Source organism: Nomascus leucogenys, chromosome 19, assembly GCF_006542625.1.
Source record: "Nomascus leucogenys isolate Asia chromosome 19, Asia_NLE_v1, whole genome shotgun sequence".
Taxonomy (NCBI): Eukaryota; Metazoa; Chordata; class Mammalia; order Primates; family Hylobatidae; genus Nomascus; species Nomascus leucogenys.
Window position 1 is genome coordinate 10,121,030 of NC_044399.1, and position 15,090 is coordinate 10,136,119.

Sequence of the window (15,090 nt, forward strand, 5' to 3'; positions counted from 1 at the left end):
GAGTTGTTCAAGGGTCAACTCTACTAGCTTCTTTATTCATGGATGTATCTTTAGTTAGTTCATCAGAACCAGAATTTTGAGGTGCTTCTGAATTCTAAATTGAAGGATTCACTACATCTGGTGTTGCAGATATTTGCTAGAAGCTGGTGAAATAAAGATGAATAAAACATACCTCAACCCCAGAAACAATTCCACCTGTTCACTGATGTCCTCCCCACCTTTTTCCTCCTCCCACTTCGGAAAAAACACCTTCTCCTGCATGGAGAGCTGGGAGCTGGAGAAGTACAGGGTACAGAAATGTACTGACCCCAACCTAACACCTCGTCTGTTCTGCCCACTCCTCTTGCTCCACCTCAAGACTGCTCCCTTGGCTCCCCAGACATTCCAGCTATTCTTTTAAGATATCTCCTGTGACCGTCTATCATATGCCAATCTTGTGCATCAATACTTTGCCTAGGAATTCTCAAAGCAGAGACTTGCATAATTTAGAGTTTATATACAACTTGGGCTTGACACCTAGCTTGTTCCTGACTCAGACTCCTGACAACTGAAAATTATTCAAATAAAACTATCTTTTTTGGGGAAGGTTAATTTTTTTGGAAGGGTGGTAAATATAACATAAAACTTACCATTTTAACCATTTTTAAGTAGACAGTTCAGCAGCATTAAGTACATTCACACTGTTGTACAACCACCACTACCAACTATTTCCAGAACATTTTCATAATTCAACCTGAAACTCTGTACCCATGAAACACTTGGCAACCACCATTCTACTTTCTGCCTCTTTCTACATATTTGCCTATTCTAGAATACCACTCTTTTTGATCTCTCAATTTGCCTGAAAAATACTTAAAATTTCTGGCAAATTTTCCAAGTAACCTTTTCAATAACCAGGTAAAGTGAGATGGGGTAAACATAACCGTGGTTCTAATTTTTTAAAATAACTTTGTGAAGAAGTAGAAAAGTTGTCATCTCCTAGCAACCACTGTCCAAAAGGCTTCAAACCACTGATCTGTAGGGCACAGAATAAGTATTTGTAGGTGAGGGAACCCCATGGGGAAAAAACAAGGACAAGGAAAGTGTGTGGCTTCTGCAGCTTAAAAGTGTTCCACTGATCGTCATAAGGCTCTCTCTACCCTATATTTTACTGCATGTAAACTATACCTCAAAAAGTTGTGACAAATAAGTAAATCCCCTAGAGACCAATGTACTTCAATAGCAACACTCCCCTCAAGGCCTCCTGGGTGCTTCCTTCACATCACCTCCCGCACGGCCTTACCTCCCACTTCCCTCGTCCCCTCCACCCTCTGCACCTCCATCATCCAAAGACAGAAAGGTCATCTTTAGGGCAATGTGCCAGAGAGGAAAAGCAAGGGCTTGGCTACATGTTAACTGTGAGCTCAGGCAGTGCTACTCACTTCATCAGTTTCTGCTTTGTGGCAGAATCTTTGAAGCTTCTAAATTCTTCTCCTGCTTTGATCTCATAAAACTGGGGCTTTAGGACTGTCTGCTGGTCCTCCTTGAGTTGTTCCTGCCGCTTCACTTTTTCCTCCTGCTGGAGGAGTCTGCGTTGCTTCCTGACCTCTTCAACCCAGGCTTTTTCATCATCTGAACTCTCCGAACTTTCTGCATCACTTGGTTTTCCTTCTGGCTCTTCCTCCTCTTCCTGAGAATAAAAATAGTAAGCAGCAACTCCTTTCCCCCAGTCAAACACAGACCCCTTGGTTTCTCTGAAGCAGCACTGGCCCATTAATGAGTGCCTAACAGCTGCTCTACTGCATGCATCAGGAGAAATGCCTTTAATTAAATAAGATAATACTCCTAAGCCCAATGTCAACCACTTAATATGGAATTAATTACATCTCAAGTATAATCAAAGACTCTTCTAACTTACAAAGAAAACATTATATTAAAGAAACAGTAGCAAATTCTAACTGATAAGGAGTACATTACCTTTTCACGAAGTTCTTGTTGCTCTAAGAGTCTTAGTTTCTTCTTCCTTTTTTCACTAATTTTTGAAACAAGTGGATTCAGAAGCCTAAATTCTTCACTCTCTTCGTCTACTTGGAAGTCAGGGTTCTCAAACATAACTTTAAATCGATCATCGGTGAGAATATTAGGAAGACTCTATAAGGAGGAAAAAGTACGTAAAAATTTAAGTTAATATCTGATTAAAATTTGACCAGAAACATGGTTTTAAAACACTGATTCTACTATAAATTAGTAAGCGGCATGAGGCATACACTATTAACTCATTATGAAATTTCTTCCAGGACTTTCAACGTGCCCCTAGGTTTTAGCTGCCACCACCAAAACAACCTCTATTCATCTACTTTGCAGATGATCTACACCACTTAGCCATTACACACAATGAGCTAAGAATGAGCCTTTTGGCTAACTTTATGCTTAACACATTAGAAAGAATTTCTTCAATTGCTAAAAATACCTTTCAAGGAAATACGTAAGTTTTTAAAACATGGCTTTTATTATTTTTTAGAGACAGGGCCTCACTCTGTCACCCAGGCTGGAGTTCAGTGGCACAATCATGGCTCACTGCAGCCCCAGCCTCCTGGGCTCAAGTGATCCTCCCACCTCAGTCAGCCTCCCAAGTAGCTGGGACCACAGGTGCACCACCGCACTCGGCTAATTTTTTATTTTTTGTAGAGATGGGTCTCAGGCTGGTCTTGAATTCTCGGGCTCAAGCAATTTCTCGTGCCTCGGCCTCCCATAGTACTGGGATTACAGGCATGAGCCACTGTATCCGAAAACAGGGCTTTTACAATAAAGCTTGGTGACTACACTGACTTAAAATAAGCAATTCTTTCAACTTCAGATTCCAAAACTGGGAGAGGAGGTATACAAAGTCAGTAACTCACATGGTGGGACACAGGAAGCTGGTGATGTCAGTTTACCAATTCCAGCTGAGTTACTGGGAAACAGAAGGGACGTTTCCATCCCCTACAGGGTGGTTTCATCAACATTCCCCCTCAGGCCAACTAATTGTTGTCAAAGGATATTGTGTATCCTTCAGATACAAAAACTTTGGCTACTGAGACCCATTTAGATAGCTCAGGACTGACACTAAATTCCTTTTTATTTGTACCATTTTCAATGGAAAGTTTTCTAAACTGTACTGTAAACTTAACTGTTCACTTAAGTAGATGACAGAGAATCTTACACATGTAGGACTGTCTTATTGTTCCTTCTCTGCTACAGGCTTGGAAGCCAGATGAAACGGCCTACTTAGAATTGTTTGTCAATCAGAGTAAACAGCCCTCAACACTGCTGGAAAAAGCTGACCTGTTTGTGATGGACTCTGACTCTGCTGAACAGACTACTTTACTATTTCTCCACTGTTGAGAGTAAACAAGATTGCAGGCAGTTGAGTTCTGAATATTATTTGTGTGACAGACCTATACAAAAGTTTAGTAAATCATAAGGTATCAAGGAACTTGGCCTGTTTATTATTTGTATGTACCTAAAAACAGATAAACCCTTACCTAAAAATCTAAAATATTAAATGCAACAAGTCTTCCCTGATTAAACTTCATTTCCAAGAAAGACTTAGGACGAAGGGAAAAAGAAAGGTAAGATCGGGTTCCTGATCCTAAACTAGTAAGGAAGAAAAAACACTGCAAACACATTTGCTACTAGGCCCCTTCTGAGGGCTGCTCGGAAGTGCTGAAAGTGCCACAGGAGAGGACAGATAAAGGAATCCCAACAAAAGACATCCCAGGAGGGGCCTTGGGGGGTGTGGCATCAGGGAGGGGGCTTGAAAGATGAGTAGGTTTCAACAAGTAGAAATCTGAAGAAACAGCATTTCCAGGCGATGGGAGTGGTGAATAGTCTGGCGACAAGAATGATGCAATTTCAAAAACAATTTTTTGATTGGGCCATACTGCAAAGGATTTTAAATACCGTGACTGTTATTTTGAAATATAAGGGGAAACCACTAGCAAAGAAGAGGAGGGGGAGGAAGAAGAGGAAGAGGAAAAGGAAGAGAAATGAAGGAGGGAGACAGGGAAGGAGGGAGGAAGGAGAAGATGGATGATCAACAGAAGTGTGCTTCAAGACTCTCAGATGACAGAACTGGCCAGGTGGTGGTTCATGCCTGCAATCTCAGCACTTTGGGAGGCTGAGGTGGGAGGACTGCTGGAGGCCAGAAGTTCGAGACCAGCCTGGGCAACATGGTGAGATGCTGTCTATACAAAATACAAAAAATTAGTCAGGCATGGTGGTGCACGCCTGTAGTCCCAGCTACTTGGAAGGTTGAGGTAGGAGGATCGCTTGAGCCTGGGAAGTCAGGGCTGTGGTGAGCTGAGATGACACCATGCACTCCAGCCTGGGTAACAGAGAGACCTTGTCACAAACAAACAAACAAACAACCCAAAATTGTGCTTCAAGAGTCTGCAGCAGCATGATGTCTGACAGACAGCTGAGTAAGCAGTTAGCATCATGAGAAGACTAAGAAGCCATTTTAAGAAACTGGCAAGAGAGACAGGGCCTGAATTAGGGCAATGGGAACAGACAGTTTTTAAGAAAGAATAATTGTGAGATACAGTTCTAAATTAGAATTGACAGATCCAGCTATGGAGATGGGAGGGTTAAGAATTAAAAACAGGGTTAGAAACTTCTCTCAAACATGTAGCTTAAGCAACCAGAAAGCTGGCGACACTGAGTTAGGATCCATCACTGGAGAGCATTAGGAAAAAACGCAGGGGTGGAGTAAAGGGGAAGAAATCACGCTCCATTTAGGGCTGCCTATGCCTGTGGCACAGGGAGAAGAGCACCAGGATTCAGACGGACACCACTAGGTGTCTGGGAATGATGAGCCATGTCTCAGGAGAAAGGAGGGGGCTACGATGTAAATTTTGGAGTTATCTGTAGATATCGGATAGGTGATACTGTCAAAGATATTTTCAAATGAATAACTATGTGCCTATTACATGTTTTGAGGTTAAAAAAACCCCAAGGGCAAATACTTTCTTTTCATCTTACTATATTTATTAAAGTAATAATCATATTTAATAAATAGAGAAAATGTTACAAAGACTACATATGTTGCTGGTATTAAGATTTTTTTCTTAATTTAAAACAAATCAATTGCATTGCCTAAAGACAAGTAAGCTTTGGATGAACAAGTATAAAATAAAACCTCTTCTGACCCAGCTTGTAAAAATATTTCCCTCAGGGTTTTTTCCTAGTCTGTTTGTTTTCACAGCTGTCTTAAGGGAAAAAGTAGGATAAGGTATAGCTATTAATGTTCCATAGGAGCTTACAAGTGTCTGGCTAGTGATCCATCCTATACACACCCGTCTACACATGCTCAACTTTACCATTAAAATATAGAAAACATTAAAGTGCTATTCATACCACAGTCCTACCTGGAAGAATGGTGTCTGTCTACCTGAGTGGGATGCCTATTATTATTTTGTTCCAACATAGTAACATATATGAAGAATGATTGCCATTTGAAACAAGTTAGTTCTTTTTTTTTCTTTTGAGATGGGGTCTTGCTCTGTCACCCAGGCTGGAGTGCAGTGGTGTGATCTCGGCTCACTGCAACCTCTGCCTTCCGGGTTCAAGCAATTCTCCTGCCTCAGCCTCCCGAGTAGCTGGGATTACAGGCATGCGCCACCACGGCCGGCTAATTTTTGTATTTTTAGTAGAAACGGTGTTTCACCAGTTGGTCAGGCTGGTCTCAAACTCCTGACCTGGTGATTCGCCTGCCTTGGCCTCCCAAAGTGCTGGCATTACAGGCATGAGCCACTGCATCCCAGCCAATCAAATGAGTTATTTCAATGCTATGATACCTATGAAGTTAGGCTGGTACAGACTTCTGAGTAAAGATGGTGGCTTGAACACTAGTATCTTCTTCTAATCTCTCCTAAAACCTCACTGGAACAACAGAAAAGGAGCTTTTTAAAAAGGACATAAACCCTTAAGGAAAAAAAGGAAAGGAAATAGGGGTAATGAAAATTTGGAAGCCAGAAGGAAAGCCTATTTAAAATCACACCCTAGCTCTGGAAAGCCTGGCCCCAGCCCTTTCCCACTGAGACATTGCCTGGCTGAGGCTGGCACTGCAAGAGCAAGAGAGGTGTGCTGGCCCCAAGGAGGGAAGGGCAAGGCTGGCACATGGGGGTGAGGTGCCCTCTGGACCCCTCCAACCTCTTGTGACCTACAGTGGTCAGTTCTAGGAATGCTGGTAGCCAGGCCTTTACCCCCCAAGCAGGAGGACCTGACCAGCCAAGAGAAAGACCTAAGAGACAATGACATGTGCAGCGTCCTTCCCCAAACAGACAGTGTGGCCAAGTCACCGCACAGTGACTGAGGGACCCTGTCCCCACCTAGAGTTTTCATTCAGTTTTTCAACTCTCTTATTCCTCACTGCCAAAAAATAACTATGGATCATGGCAGGAAAAACTAATTGAAATTTTCTTTCAAGAAAATTCCCCAGCACTGAAGACCGAACTTCTAGACTGAGATGGGCTTGCAGCACAGTGCAGTCGTTTCGTGTCAGGTTTCCCAGGACGCTTCCTCCTTCTGGGCTTACACTGTTATTTTAGAGAAGCAACTCCTCTAGCAACTTCCCTAGGAAAAGCAGCACTTAAGGGGAATTGGTTGTTGTTGAGAACTTGCATGTCTGAAAATATCTACCATACCCTCACATGGACTGACTGCTTGTCTAGGTTGGAAACTATATTCCTTCAGGAAACTGAAGGTTCTTGTAATTCTCTGTCCAATACGGGTTGAGGTGAAGTGAATCCCCAGGATAATGGTAAAGGGAGGTCCCAGGATTAGAAGGTGACCAGGCCAGAATGGAATGGGGCAGAAAGTTCTAGAACCAACTTCTTCAGGAAGGTAAATAAGTATAAGTCTAACCTATCTAAATACCTCAAAATAAGACTTAGAGAACTGGCATAGAATTGGGTGTTGATTAGTGATAACTACATAGAAAACGAGCAAGAGAGACAATTATTAACTTCAAAGGACACAAAGATTGAACAAGAAATGCAGTCACAGATTACTACTGACTCGGCTGGAAGTAGCACTTACATAGGCCAGGCATGGTGGCTCGTGCCTGTAATCCCAGCACTTTGGGAGGCTGAGGTGGGAGGATCTCTTGAGCTCAGGAGTTGGAGACCAGCCCGGGCAACACAGTGAGACCTCATCTCTACTAAAATATATACATACATATATATTAGCTGGGTGTGGTGTGCACCTGTAATCCCAGCTACTTGAGAGGCTGAGGTGGGAGGATCACTTAAGCCCAAGAGACTGAGGCTGCAGTAAGCTATGATTTTGCCACTGTACTCCAGCCTGGGTAATAGGCCCTGTCTGAAAAAACAAAAGTACAACAATGTAATGTTGAATACCAACTTAATCAAAACCACAATATAGCGTCCATGGAAAGGAAAGTTATCAAAAGATAATACCTAACAGTAAAAAGTTAGAGGCAGGACTACAGGCAAGAGGGAGGGAGGGGGAGAGAGAGAGAGAGAGAGAGAGAGAGAGAGAGAGAGAGAGAGAGAGAGATTTATACCAAAATAATCAGCTAAAAAGGCAAAAGTGGTTGTCTGAGAAGAGGTGAAAATGGAGGAAGGGGGAGGGAGGAAAAGGGGCAGACAATGGGATGGCCTACATTCCTAACAAACCTTGGAGAAATGTTTAGGTTTTCTGTTTTTGTTTTTGACAGAGTCTCACTCTGTTACTGGGCTAGAGTGCAGTGCCACAACCACGGCTAACTGCGGCCTTGCAGGGAGATCCTCCCACCTCAGCCTCCTGAGTAGCTGGGACCACAGGCATGCACCACCACACCCAGCTAATTTTTTGTAGAGATGCGGTTTCAACACGTTGCCCAGGCTGGTCTTGAACTCCTGGGCTCAAGTGATCCTCCCTGCCTTGGCCTCCCAAAGTGATGGGATTACAGAAATTTTTTTTGTGTGTGTTTGTTTGTTTGTTTTGAGATGGAGTCTTGCTCTGTTGCCCAGGCTGGAGTGCAATGGCGTGATCTTGGCTCACTGCAACCTCTGCCTCCCAGGTTCAAGCAATTCTCCTGCCTCAGCCTCCCAAGTAGCTGCGATTACAGGTGCGCACCACCACGCCCAGCTAGTTTTTCTATTTTTAGTAGAAATGGGGTTTCACCGTGTTGGCCAGAGTGGTCTCAAACTCCTGGCCTCAAGTGATCTGCCTGCCTTGGCCTCCCAAAGTGCTGGGATTACAGGTGTGAGCCCGTAATGTTTGTGTTAGGCACTGTGCCCAGCCTGAAATGTTTAGTTTTTAAAACTGTGTATGTATAACTGTAATTTTAAAAAAACAAAAATTTTAGTTGATACTAAAAAAGCTTTAAAAATAATACTTTGGATGTTAAAACTGATCTGATTCAACCCAAAGTATCTGTACCTAATTGTATTCCCTAGAGAGATGAAGTATTACTTTAATATAAGTTCTTAGTGGTATTTAGTAATTTCTGAAACTGCTAAAATATCTCTTCCATGAGTTCCTAGCCACAGAATACACATGGCCTAGAACAGTGATCCTCAACCTTTTTGGCAACAGGGACTAGTTTTGCAAAAGACAAGTTTTCCATGGGTGGGGGGGGGGGGGGGCGAGGGAATTTTGGGATGATTCAAGCACATTACATTTATTGTGCACTTTATTTCTATTATTATTACGCTGCAATAATAATGAAATAATTATACAACTCGCCATAATATAGAATCAGTGGGAGCCCTGAGCTTGTTTTCCTGCAACTAGAAAGTCTCATCGGGGGCTAATGGGAGACACTGACAGATCATCAGGCATTAGATTCTCATAAGGAGCATGCAACCTACATCCTTCGCATGCACAGTTCACAATAGGGTTCATGCTCCTATGAGAATCTAATGTGGCCACTGATCTGACAGGAGGTGGGGCTCAGGCAGTAATATGAGCGATGGGGAGTGGCTGTAAATACAGATGAAGCTTGAGGCTCACCTCCTGGTGTGCGGCCTGATTCCTAACAGGCCCCAGACCAGTACCATGGCCTGGGGGTTGGAGACTCCTGGCCTAGAAATCTCATGCACAGTATTGCCTGAGCTGCTGCAGAATGCAAGAAAAGTACATTTATCAGAGACTTTAAGGCCACAGCAAGAAACTGACAAAAAAGGCTAACATACAAAAAATGATACCTATAGGAAACATAGCTATAACCAAAACTCAAACCCTCACAAATCAAACAGATCACAGATGTCCATGCCTCTGAAAGCTGTTTGTGCATACTGGAAGTTCAACACATATTTGTTGAAAGAATAAATACATTCATTCATTTTTTTTTTTTTTTTTAAAGAGATGCTGTCCTGCCCTGTAGCCCAGGCTGCAGTATAGTGGTGTGATTATGGCTCACTGCAGACTCAAACTCCTGGGCTCAAGTAATCTTCCCGCCTCAGCCTCCCAAAGTACTGGGAATACAGGCGTGAGCCACTGTACTCGGCCTTAATTGTTAACTAGAATTAATGCAACCAAAATTTCTGAGTTTGGATAATGTCCATATAACGCTGATTGACATTATGTGGTGGGCCACTTCCCATTTTAGGTTCAATATCAACAATATAGTAAACATCTTATTCGATTTTTGTGTTCTCAGTGGCAGCAATATTTGGGAACACATTTCACTGTCTCCCTCCAATAAATTTCAGCTGCAGACAAGGCAAAACATACCTTTCAAATTGGTATTGCAAGATACCGACTTTCAAATCAGGAGGTCTCACAGCTAGTAAAGTTCTCAAGCTTTTGAGGAGCTGAGTTCAAAGGCAAGACTAATTATCTGCTGATGGGACTTAGCAATTCTTTCAAGTATTCTTTTAAATTATAATGAAGGATTCTTTCCTTAATTCATGAGTTATTTCTACGACCTTCACTTTACATAAGATGAAACTGTTCAACAACAAATTATACAAACTTTTTCCAAGCACAGCCTCAGATTTTCAAAAGACCATATATAAATATTTCTGGAATGAAAATGAGCTCTGATAATAGGTCTGATTTGGGCTAGGAAGTCACAAACAAGAAGATTAGGGGCACATTTTACAAATACTACTCTTTGGAAGAATTCTGTTATCACGAGATATGGCTACAAAGATCGCATTTCCAGCTATGAAGAGCTGCAGAGAAACTGCTGTTTGATGGAAGAAGATAAGAATTTCTAAGGTTCTTCCTCCTTTTCACTGGAGGTAAAATGGTATACAGCTTGGTAATTCTTTACAGGGTGACCCACAAATAGGTTTTAAAATAATCAAATGCCATTCTGATATTTAATTAGAGAATATGTAGCAACAAAATGAGTGAACACCAACGGAACATAGATGTGACTGGAGATAACAGAAAGGCAAGTCGTTGATTCGCACAGTGCCAACAGGAAGGAGTAGCCAAGGAATGTAGTTAAAGAATACCAGGTGCCCCAATAAAACGGTTCAAATTTCAGTTATCTCTGTTCATCAACTGAGTGTGTGCATAAAGTATAACTCCACTGCGAGCTCTTTAGTCCACAAATCTCTACGTAAATAATGGGTCGCTTTTCTCAAAGCCTGTCAGTGACTGGTCACTGCATCAGGCGGTGTGATGCGCAATGCATTTCCTGTTCAGTTCCGGCAGACAGGACGCATGTATAACTGTTGCATTGCTTCTTTAGATACCAAAGACAAACTCGCGTGACATTTACAAAAAAGAACAATTCAGAGAGAACTAATCAACAAGATAAAACTGCAACAACAAAAATGTGAATCAATTTAAAGGGAGTTGTAGAAGAAAGGGCTGGCTGTGGGAATACAGGGAATGTGGCTGCTGTTGCTGGCTGGCACTCTAAGTCTGTAGTGAGGGGACCGAGTAATGGTGAACCTCTGAAAACAAATGAGGAAAACAGTTGTGACAAGAAGAAAAGTGTCCCAGTGGAAGTGATGCTGGCAAAAAACTTCACATTAAAGGAACTCTCAGAGACATTTCATAACGTCAAAAGAGCAAAGGATGAAACATCGGAAGCTCATCCAAACTTAGAAAATGAGTATGACAATTTGCTGAGGCAAAGAAAAATGCTGGCTCCGTATCAAAAGTTTAGGAGGAGAAAAAAGTAAGCACTGTTCCAAGTACTACTGACAAAAAAAATAGAAGAAAGAAAACAAAGAAAATAAAATACTCAACTACGCTTTATTCCTAATGTTTTAAATTACAATATACTAAAAAGATCCTAGTTTTCCAATTTATAATGGACAGTAAGAGAGTTTTTAATGTTTTGTCAAAAATGTTTAAAGGCATGGAACAATGCTAATTTTCCCTACTGACCATGAAGATTGCTCTGCATGTGTTCAACTTGTGAGGTCATTTCTACCATCCTGCACTACGGGGTATTCTAAATCTTCTCTGGCTGCCCTCAACCTCAACAAAGGTCTACCAAAGAAATAGGGGGAAGGGAAGGGCACTTCTGCATCTAGATAATCACAGGGCCTTACAAAAAGGCTCTGGTATACCATGCTGCACAAAGTAGCAAAATTAAATTGTAACTTAAGTATTCTTGCCTCTATCAGATGATAAAGACTCTGGCATAAAACACAGATAGGAATGCAAACACATACAGTCTAAGTTAGCTCTACTCTCTATCTACTGAAGCCTTAGGGCATGTACATCCAAAGATCACTTCCATTTAGCTTTTACTGTAAAATGACATTACAAAGCGGAAAAGTTACCTCCCTAATCATGCTTAGGCTTGGCTAACAAGAAGATCAGTGTGAATACTCTAGGGAGAGAGTCAACACAGCAGGAAGGACTTGTGTTTTAAACACTTAAATACATATATATTCATTTATACACATTGGTGTAACTTAGGAAGGTGCAGAGCCATAGCACACAGACATAAATTCAAATACTAATAAGTTTGAGGAATTATTTCAACATTGGCATACTATTCATGTCATGAATATGGAAACCTAAAAGTCCTCTATTTACGTGAGAGGCTTCCAGAAATTAAAATTTAAATAATATACTAAAAGAATGTAATAAACGAGGATAAGGGGATGCAGGGAGAGGCTAAGGAAGCAGAAGACAGCAAGGGGGAGTCTTGAGTCTGAATCCATTTGGAAATCACAGCTCTAAGAATGCCCATCTCCGGTTCTTGCATGTTATAGATGAAAAAACTACGACCCAGTGAAGATGAGCAATCACCCAAGATTACATAACCAGTGTGCAAAGAACTAGGAACAAGATCCTTTAGTTGCAGTCCCTGGGTATTGAAGAGCATAAACAGAAATGAAGACAAAAGGAGCTCAGTCATCTTAGATGCATGTACCTGGTTAAAAACCAGAGGACAGAGAAAGAATAAGCTACAAAAAAAAAAACCTTCTGAGGGCTCCACACAGCTGGCCCCAAAACTACAAGGTCAGCTCCTTACTCATTAGGTTCTGCAGGCTGTCGCAGAGATCAGTTCTTTCCAACTCATTCCAGCACATAACCAAGCTTGGCTATCTGCCTGCCTCATCTAAGCAGAGAAAACAGGATTGGCAAAGGACCCAGGTACTCTTCATATATCTGAAAACACTAGAAAAATCTCTCACCTCTGGACAATACCTACTAAACAAAGTGCTAACTTTTATTTGTTTTATGACTGATCTTTGTCTATTTTCACATTAATAAAGGAAAGCAGGTAGAAGTTACACTTCAGCCTGCATACTCCTAAGAACACCAAGTCTAAATAAAAATCAGTTACTTCTGGAGTTATAAACAAAGAAAAACAATAATCTAAATGTTTAACAGTAGAAAGATTGAGTAAATTATAATCACTCCATAAAACAGAATATGTAGCCATTAAAAATATTTACGAAGAATTTTTAACAAAATGGGAAACCACCTGTGTTATTTTAAAGAATCAAGATAAACATTTTACACATACAAGACTCTTGCTATTGTAGTTTCTAATTTTGAAACAAACAAGACAGGAAGAAAATTCACTGAAATATTAATGGTGCCTTTCTCTGGTATAAGAATTGTAAGGATAGCTTTCTTGATATTCTTTTATATTTTCCAGACTTCCCATCTTAAGCATATACTAATCTTATAAGCGGAAAGAAAAAGTCCTACATGTATTTTTAAAGTAAAAAGAAAATAAAAAAGATGTAAGTTACTATCAACAAAATGCAGAAACAATTTGCTGATACTTTTTCATCTTACCTTAACTTTCTTTTTCCATGTAGATTTCTGCTTCTCCTCTTCTTCCTCAATTAATTTAAGTGCCAGCTCTTTGTTAACTTTTGGCAATTTCTAGACAGAAAATAAAAGCTGATATTTTATTTTAAAACCTTACATATTTACATATTAGCTTAAAGGTAAACAGTTGTGTAAGTATAATTTCATAAATAGGAGATAACTAATTCTTATTTTATTTTATTTATTTATTTATTTTGAGATGGAGTCTCGCTCTGTCGCCCAGGCTGGAGTGCAGGGGCGCGATCTCGGCTCACTGCAAGCTCCGCCTCCCGGGTTCATGCCATTCTCCTGCCTCAGCCTCCCGAGTAGCTGGGACTACAGGCACCCGCCACAACGTCTGGCTAATTTTTTGTATTTTTAGTAGAGACGGGGTTTCACTGTGTTAGCCAGGACAGTCTCGATCTCCTGACCTTGTGATCCGCCCGCCTTGGCCTCCCGAAGTGCCGGGATTACAGGCATGAGCCACCACGCACAGCCAACTAATTCTTATTTTTAAAATTTCATTATCCTCATAGTAGGAAATGTAGACAGGTGACGATACCGGGTGGGCCACACGGCACAAAAACGGCAACCCCAGCTTACTGCTGGGGAACTTGCCCTCATGTCTCTTCCCAGGGCACTGAGAGCCTCTTCCTAGCGCACTGAGAGGCAGTGCAATGGCTCATGCCTCTAATCCCAGCACTTTGGGAAGCCAAGATGGGAGGCTCACTTTAGCCCTGAAGTTAAAGACCAGCCTGGGCAACACGGCAAAATCCTATCTCCACTAAAACTACAAAAAATGAGTTGAGTGTGGTAGTATGTGCCTGTAGTCCCTAGCTACTTGGGAGGCTGAGATGGGAAGATCACTTGAGCTCAGGTCGCGGCTGCAGTGAGCTCTGATCATGCCACTGTACTCCACCACGGGCAACAAAGCAAGATCCTGTCTCAAAAAAAAAACACCAGAAATCTTTTAACAGTCTGGAAAAACAAAAAAGTACTGAGGGTAAATGCAGAAAACAGTCACTAGTCTTTTATAGTGACAGAGGATGTATGTATACCAACGTTCAGTTATACACATTGGTATCATTTGGTGGTTGAAATGAATAGGGGCGGCTGCAGCCAGACTGCAAGGCAGGCGCCGGAGCAGGGCCTGCCCTTCCCTGTCTGCGCTGGCAACACACAACAGCAACTCTTTGTCCTGGAAACAACACATGGTTCCACAGCAGTGGTGGATTCCAGTTTGCAGTTTCCAATGCTCCCGGGAACATCCTCGCTATGCCTCAAGGGCCCTGGAACCAGCCTGCGGCCCCTCTTCAGAGGCCTGGGTCCAACTCCACGAGGCCTCCTCTTCCTATTCCCCAGGCTGTTCCCCAGCTCTGAGTTAGTGGCTGCTTCCTGCAGTTTACCTCTCTCCTCCATCCTTTAGCAGTTCTGCCTTTTCAGTTCTCGAATACCAAGTTAATCATTCTTTACATTAAATTCTATGTACTCAGACAGCGAGTGCCGTTTATGACTGTCGACCATTTCCCATGATCCAAACAGAGCCTAAGATACTGCCAAAGGTCAGTAAGGAATAGGGATTAGCAAAGCCCAGATACTCCAAAAATGGAAAACCCATTTAAAAATGCTATCGAGTTTCTAGTGGAGGTGATGATATCAATCATCCTGGCATTATTTCCCACAGTACAATTACCGCAGAGGTCATAATGCTAAAATTGTAGAGTTTTGCACCCTCATGACAAACATGACACACTGATGACAAACAAACTATACCAAAAATATTAGTAAAAGATGCAAATTAAAGATGGAAAATCAAGAAAAGAATGGCAGATTTCTTTGGAATAATACACAAAATGAAAATTAAGTACTCTTCTCTGA

At 41.7% G+C, this 15,090-nt stretch overlaps 1 protein-coding gene across 2 annotated transcripts in view; it reads right to left on the reverse strand.

The window, feature by feature from the left end:
• Positions 1–15,090, reverse strand: part of NOL10 (nucleolar protein 10) — a 129,432-nt gene that overhangs the window by 28,305 nt on the left and 86,037 nt on the right. For both annotated transcript variants that reach the window (XR_004026955.1, XM_003272741.3), the window contains exons 17-19: positions 13,198–13,287; positions 1,957–2,130; positions 1,422–1,669 (exon numbers count right to left, since the gene is read on the reverse strand). Coding sequence is in view for 1 of the 2 variants with exons in the window: in XM_003272741.3 (XP_003272789.2) it covers positions 1,422–1,669; positions 1,957–2,130; positions 13,198–13,287 (512 nt within the window). In the remaining variant the exon portion in view is untranslated. The remainder of the gene's footprint in view (positions 1–1,421; positions 1,670–1,956; positions 2,131–13,197; positions 13,288–15,090) is intronic.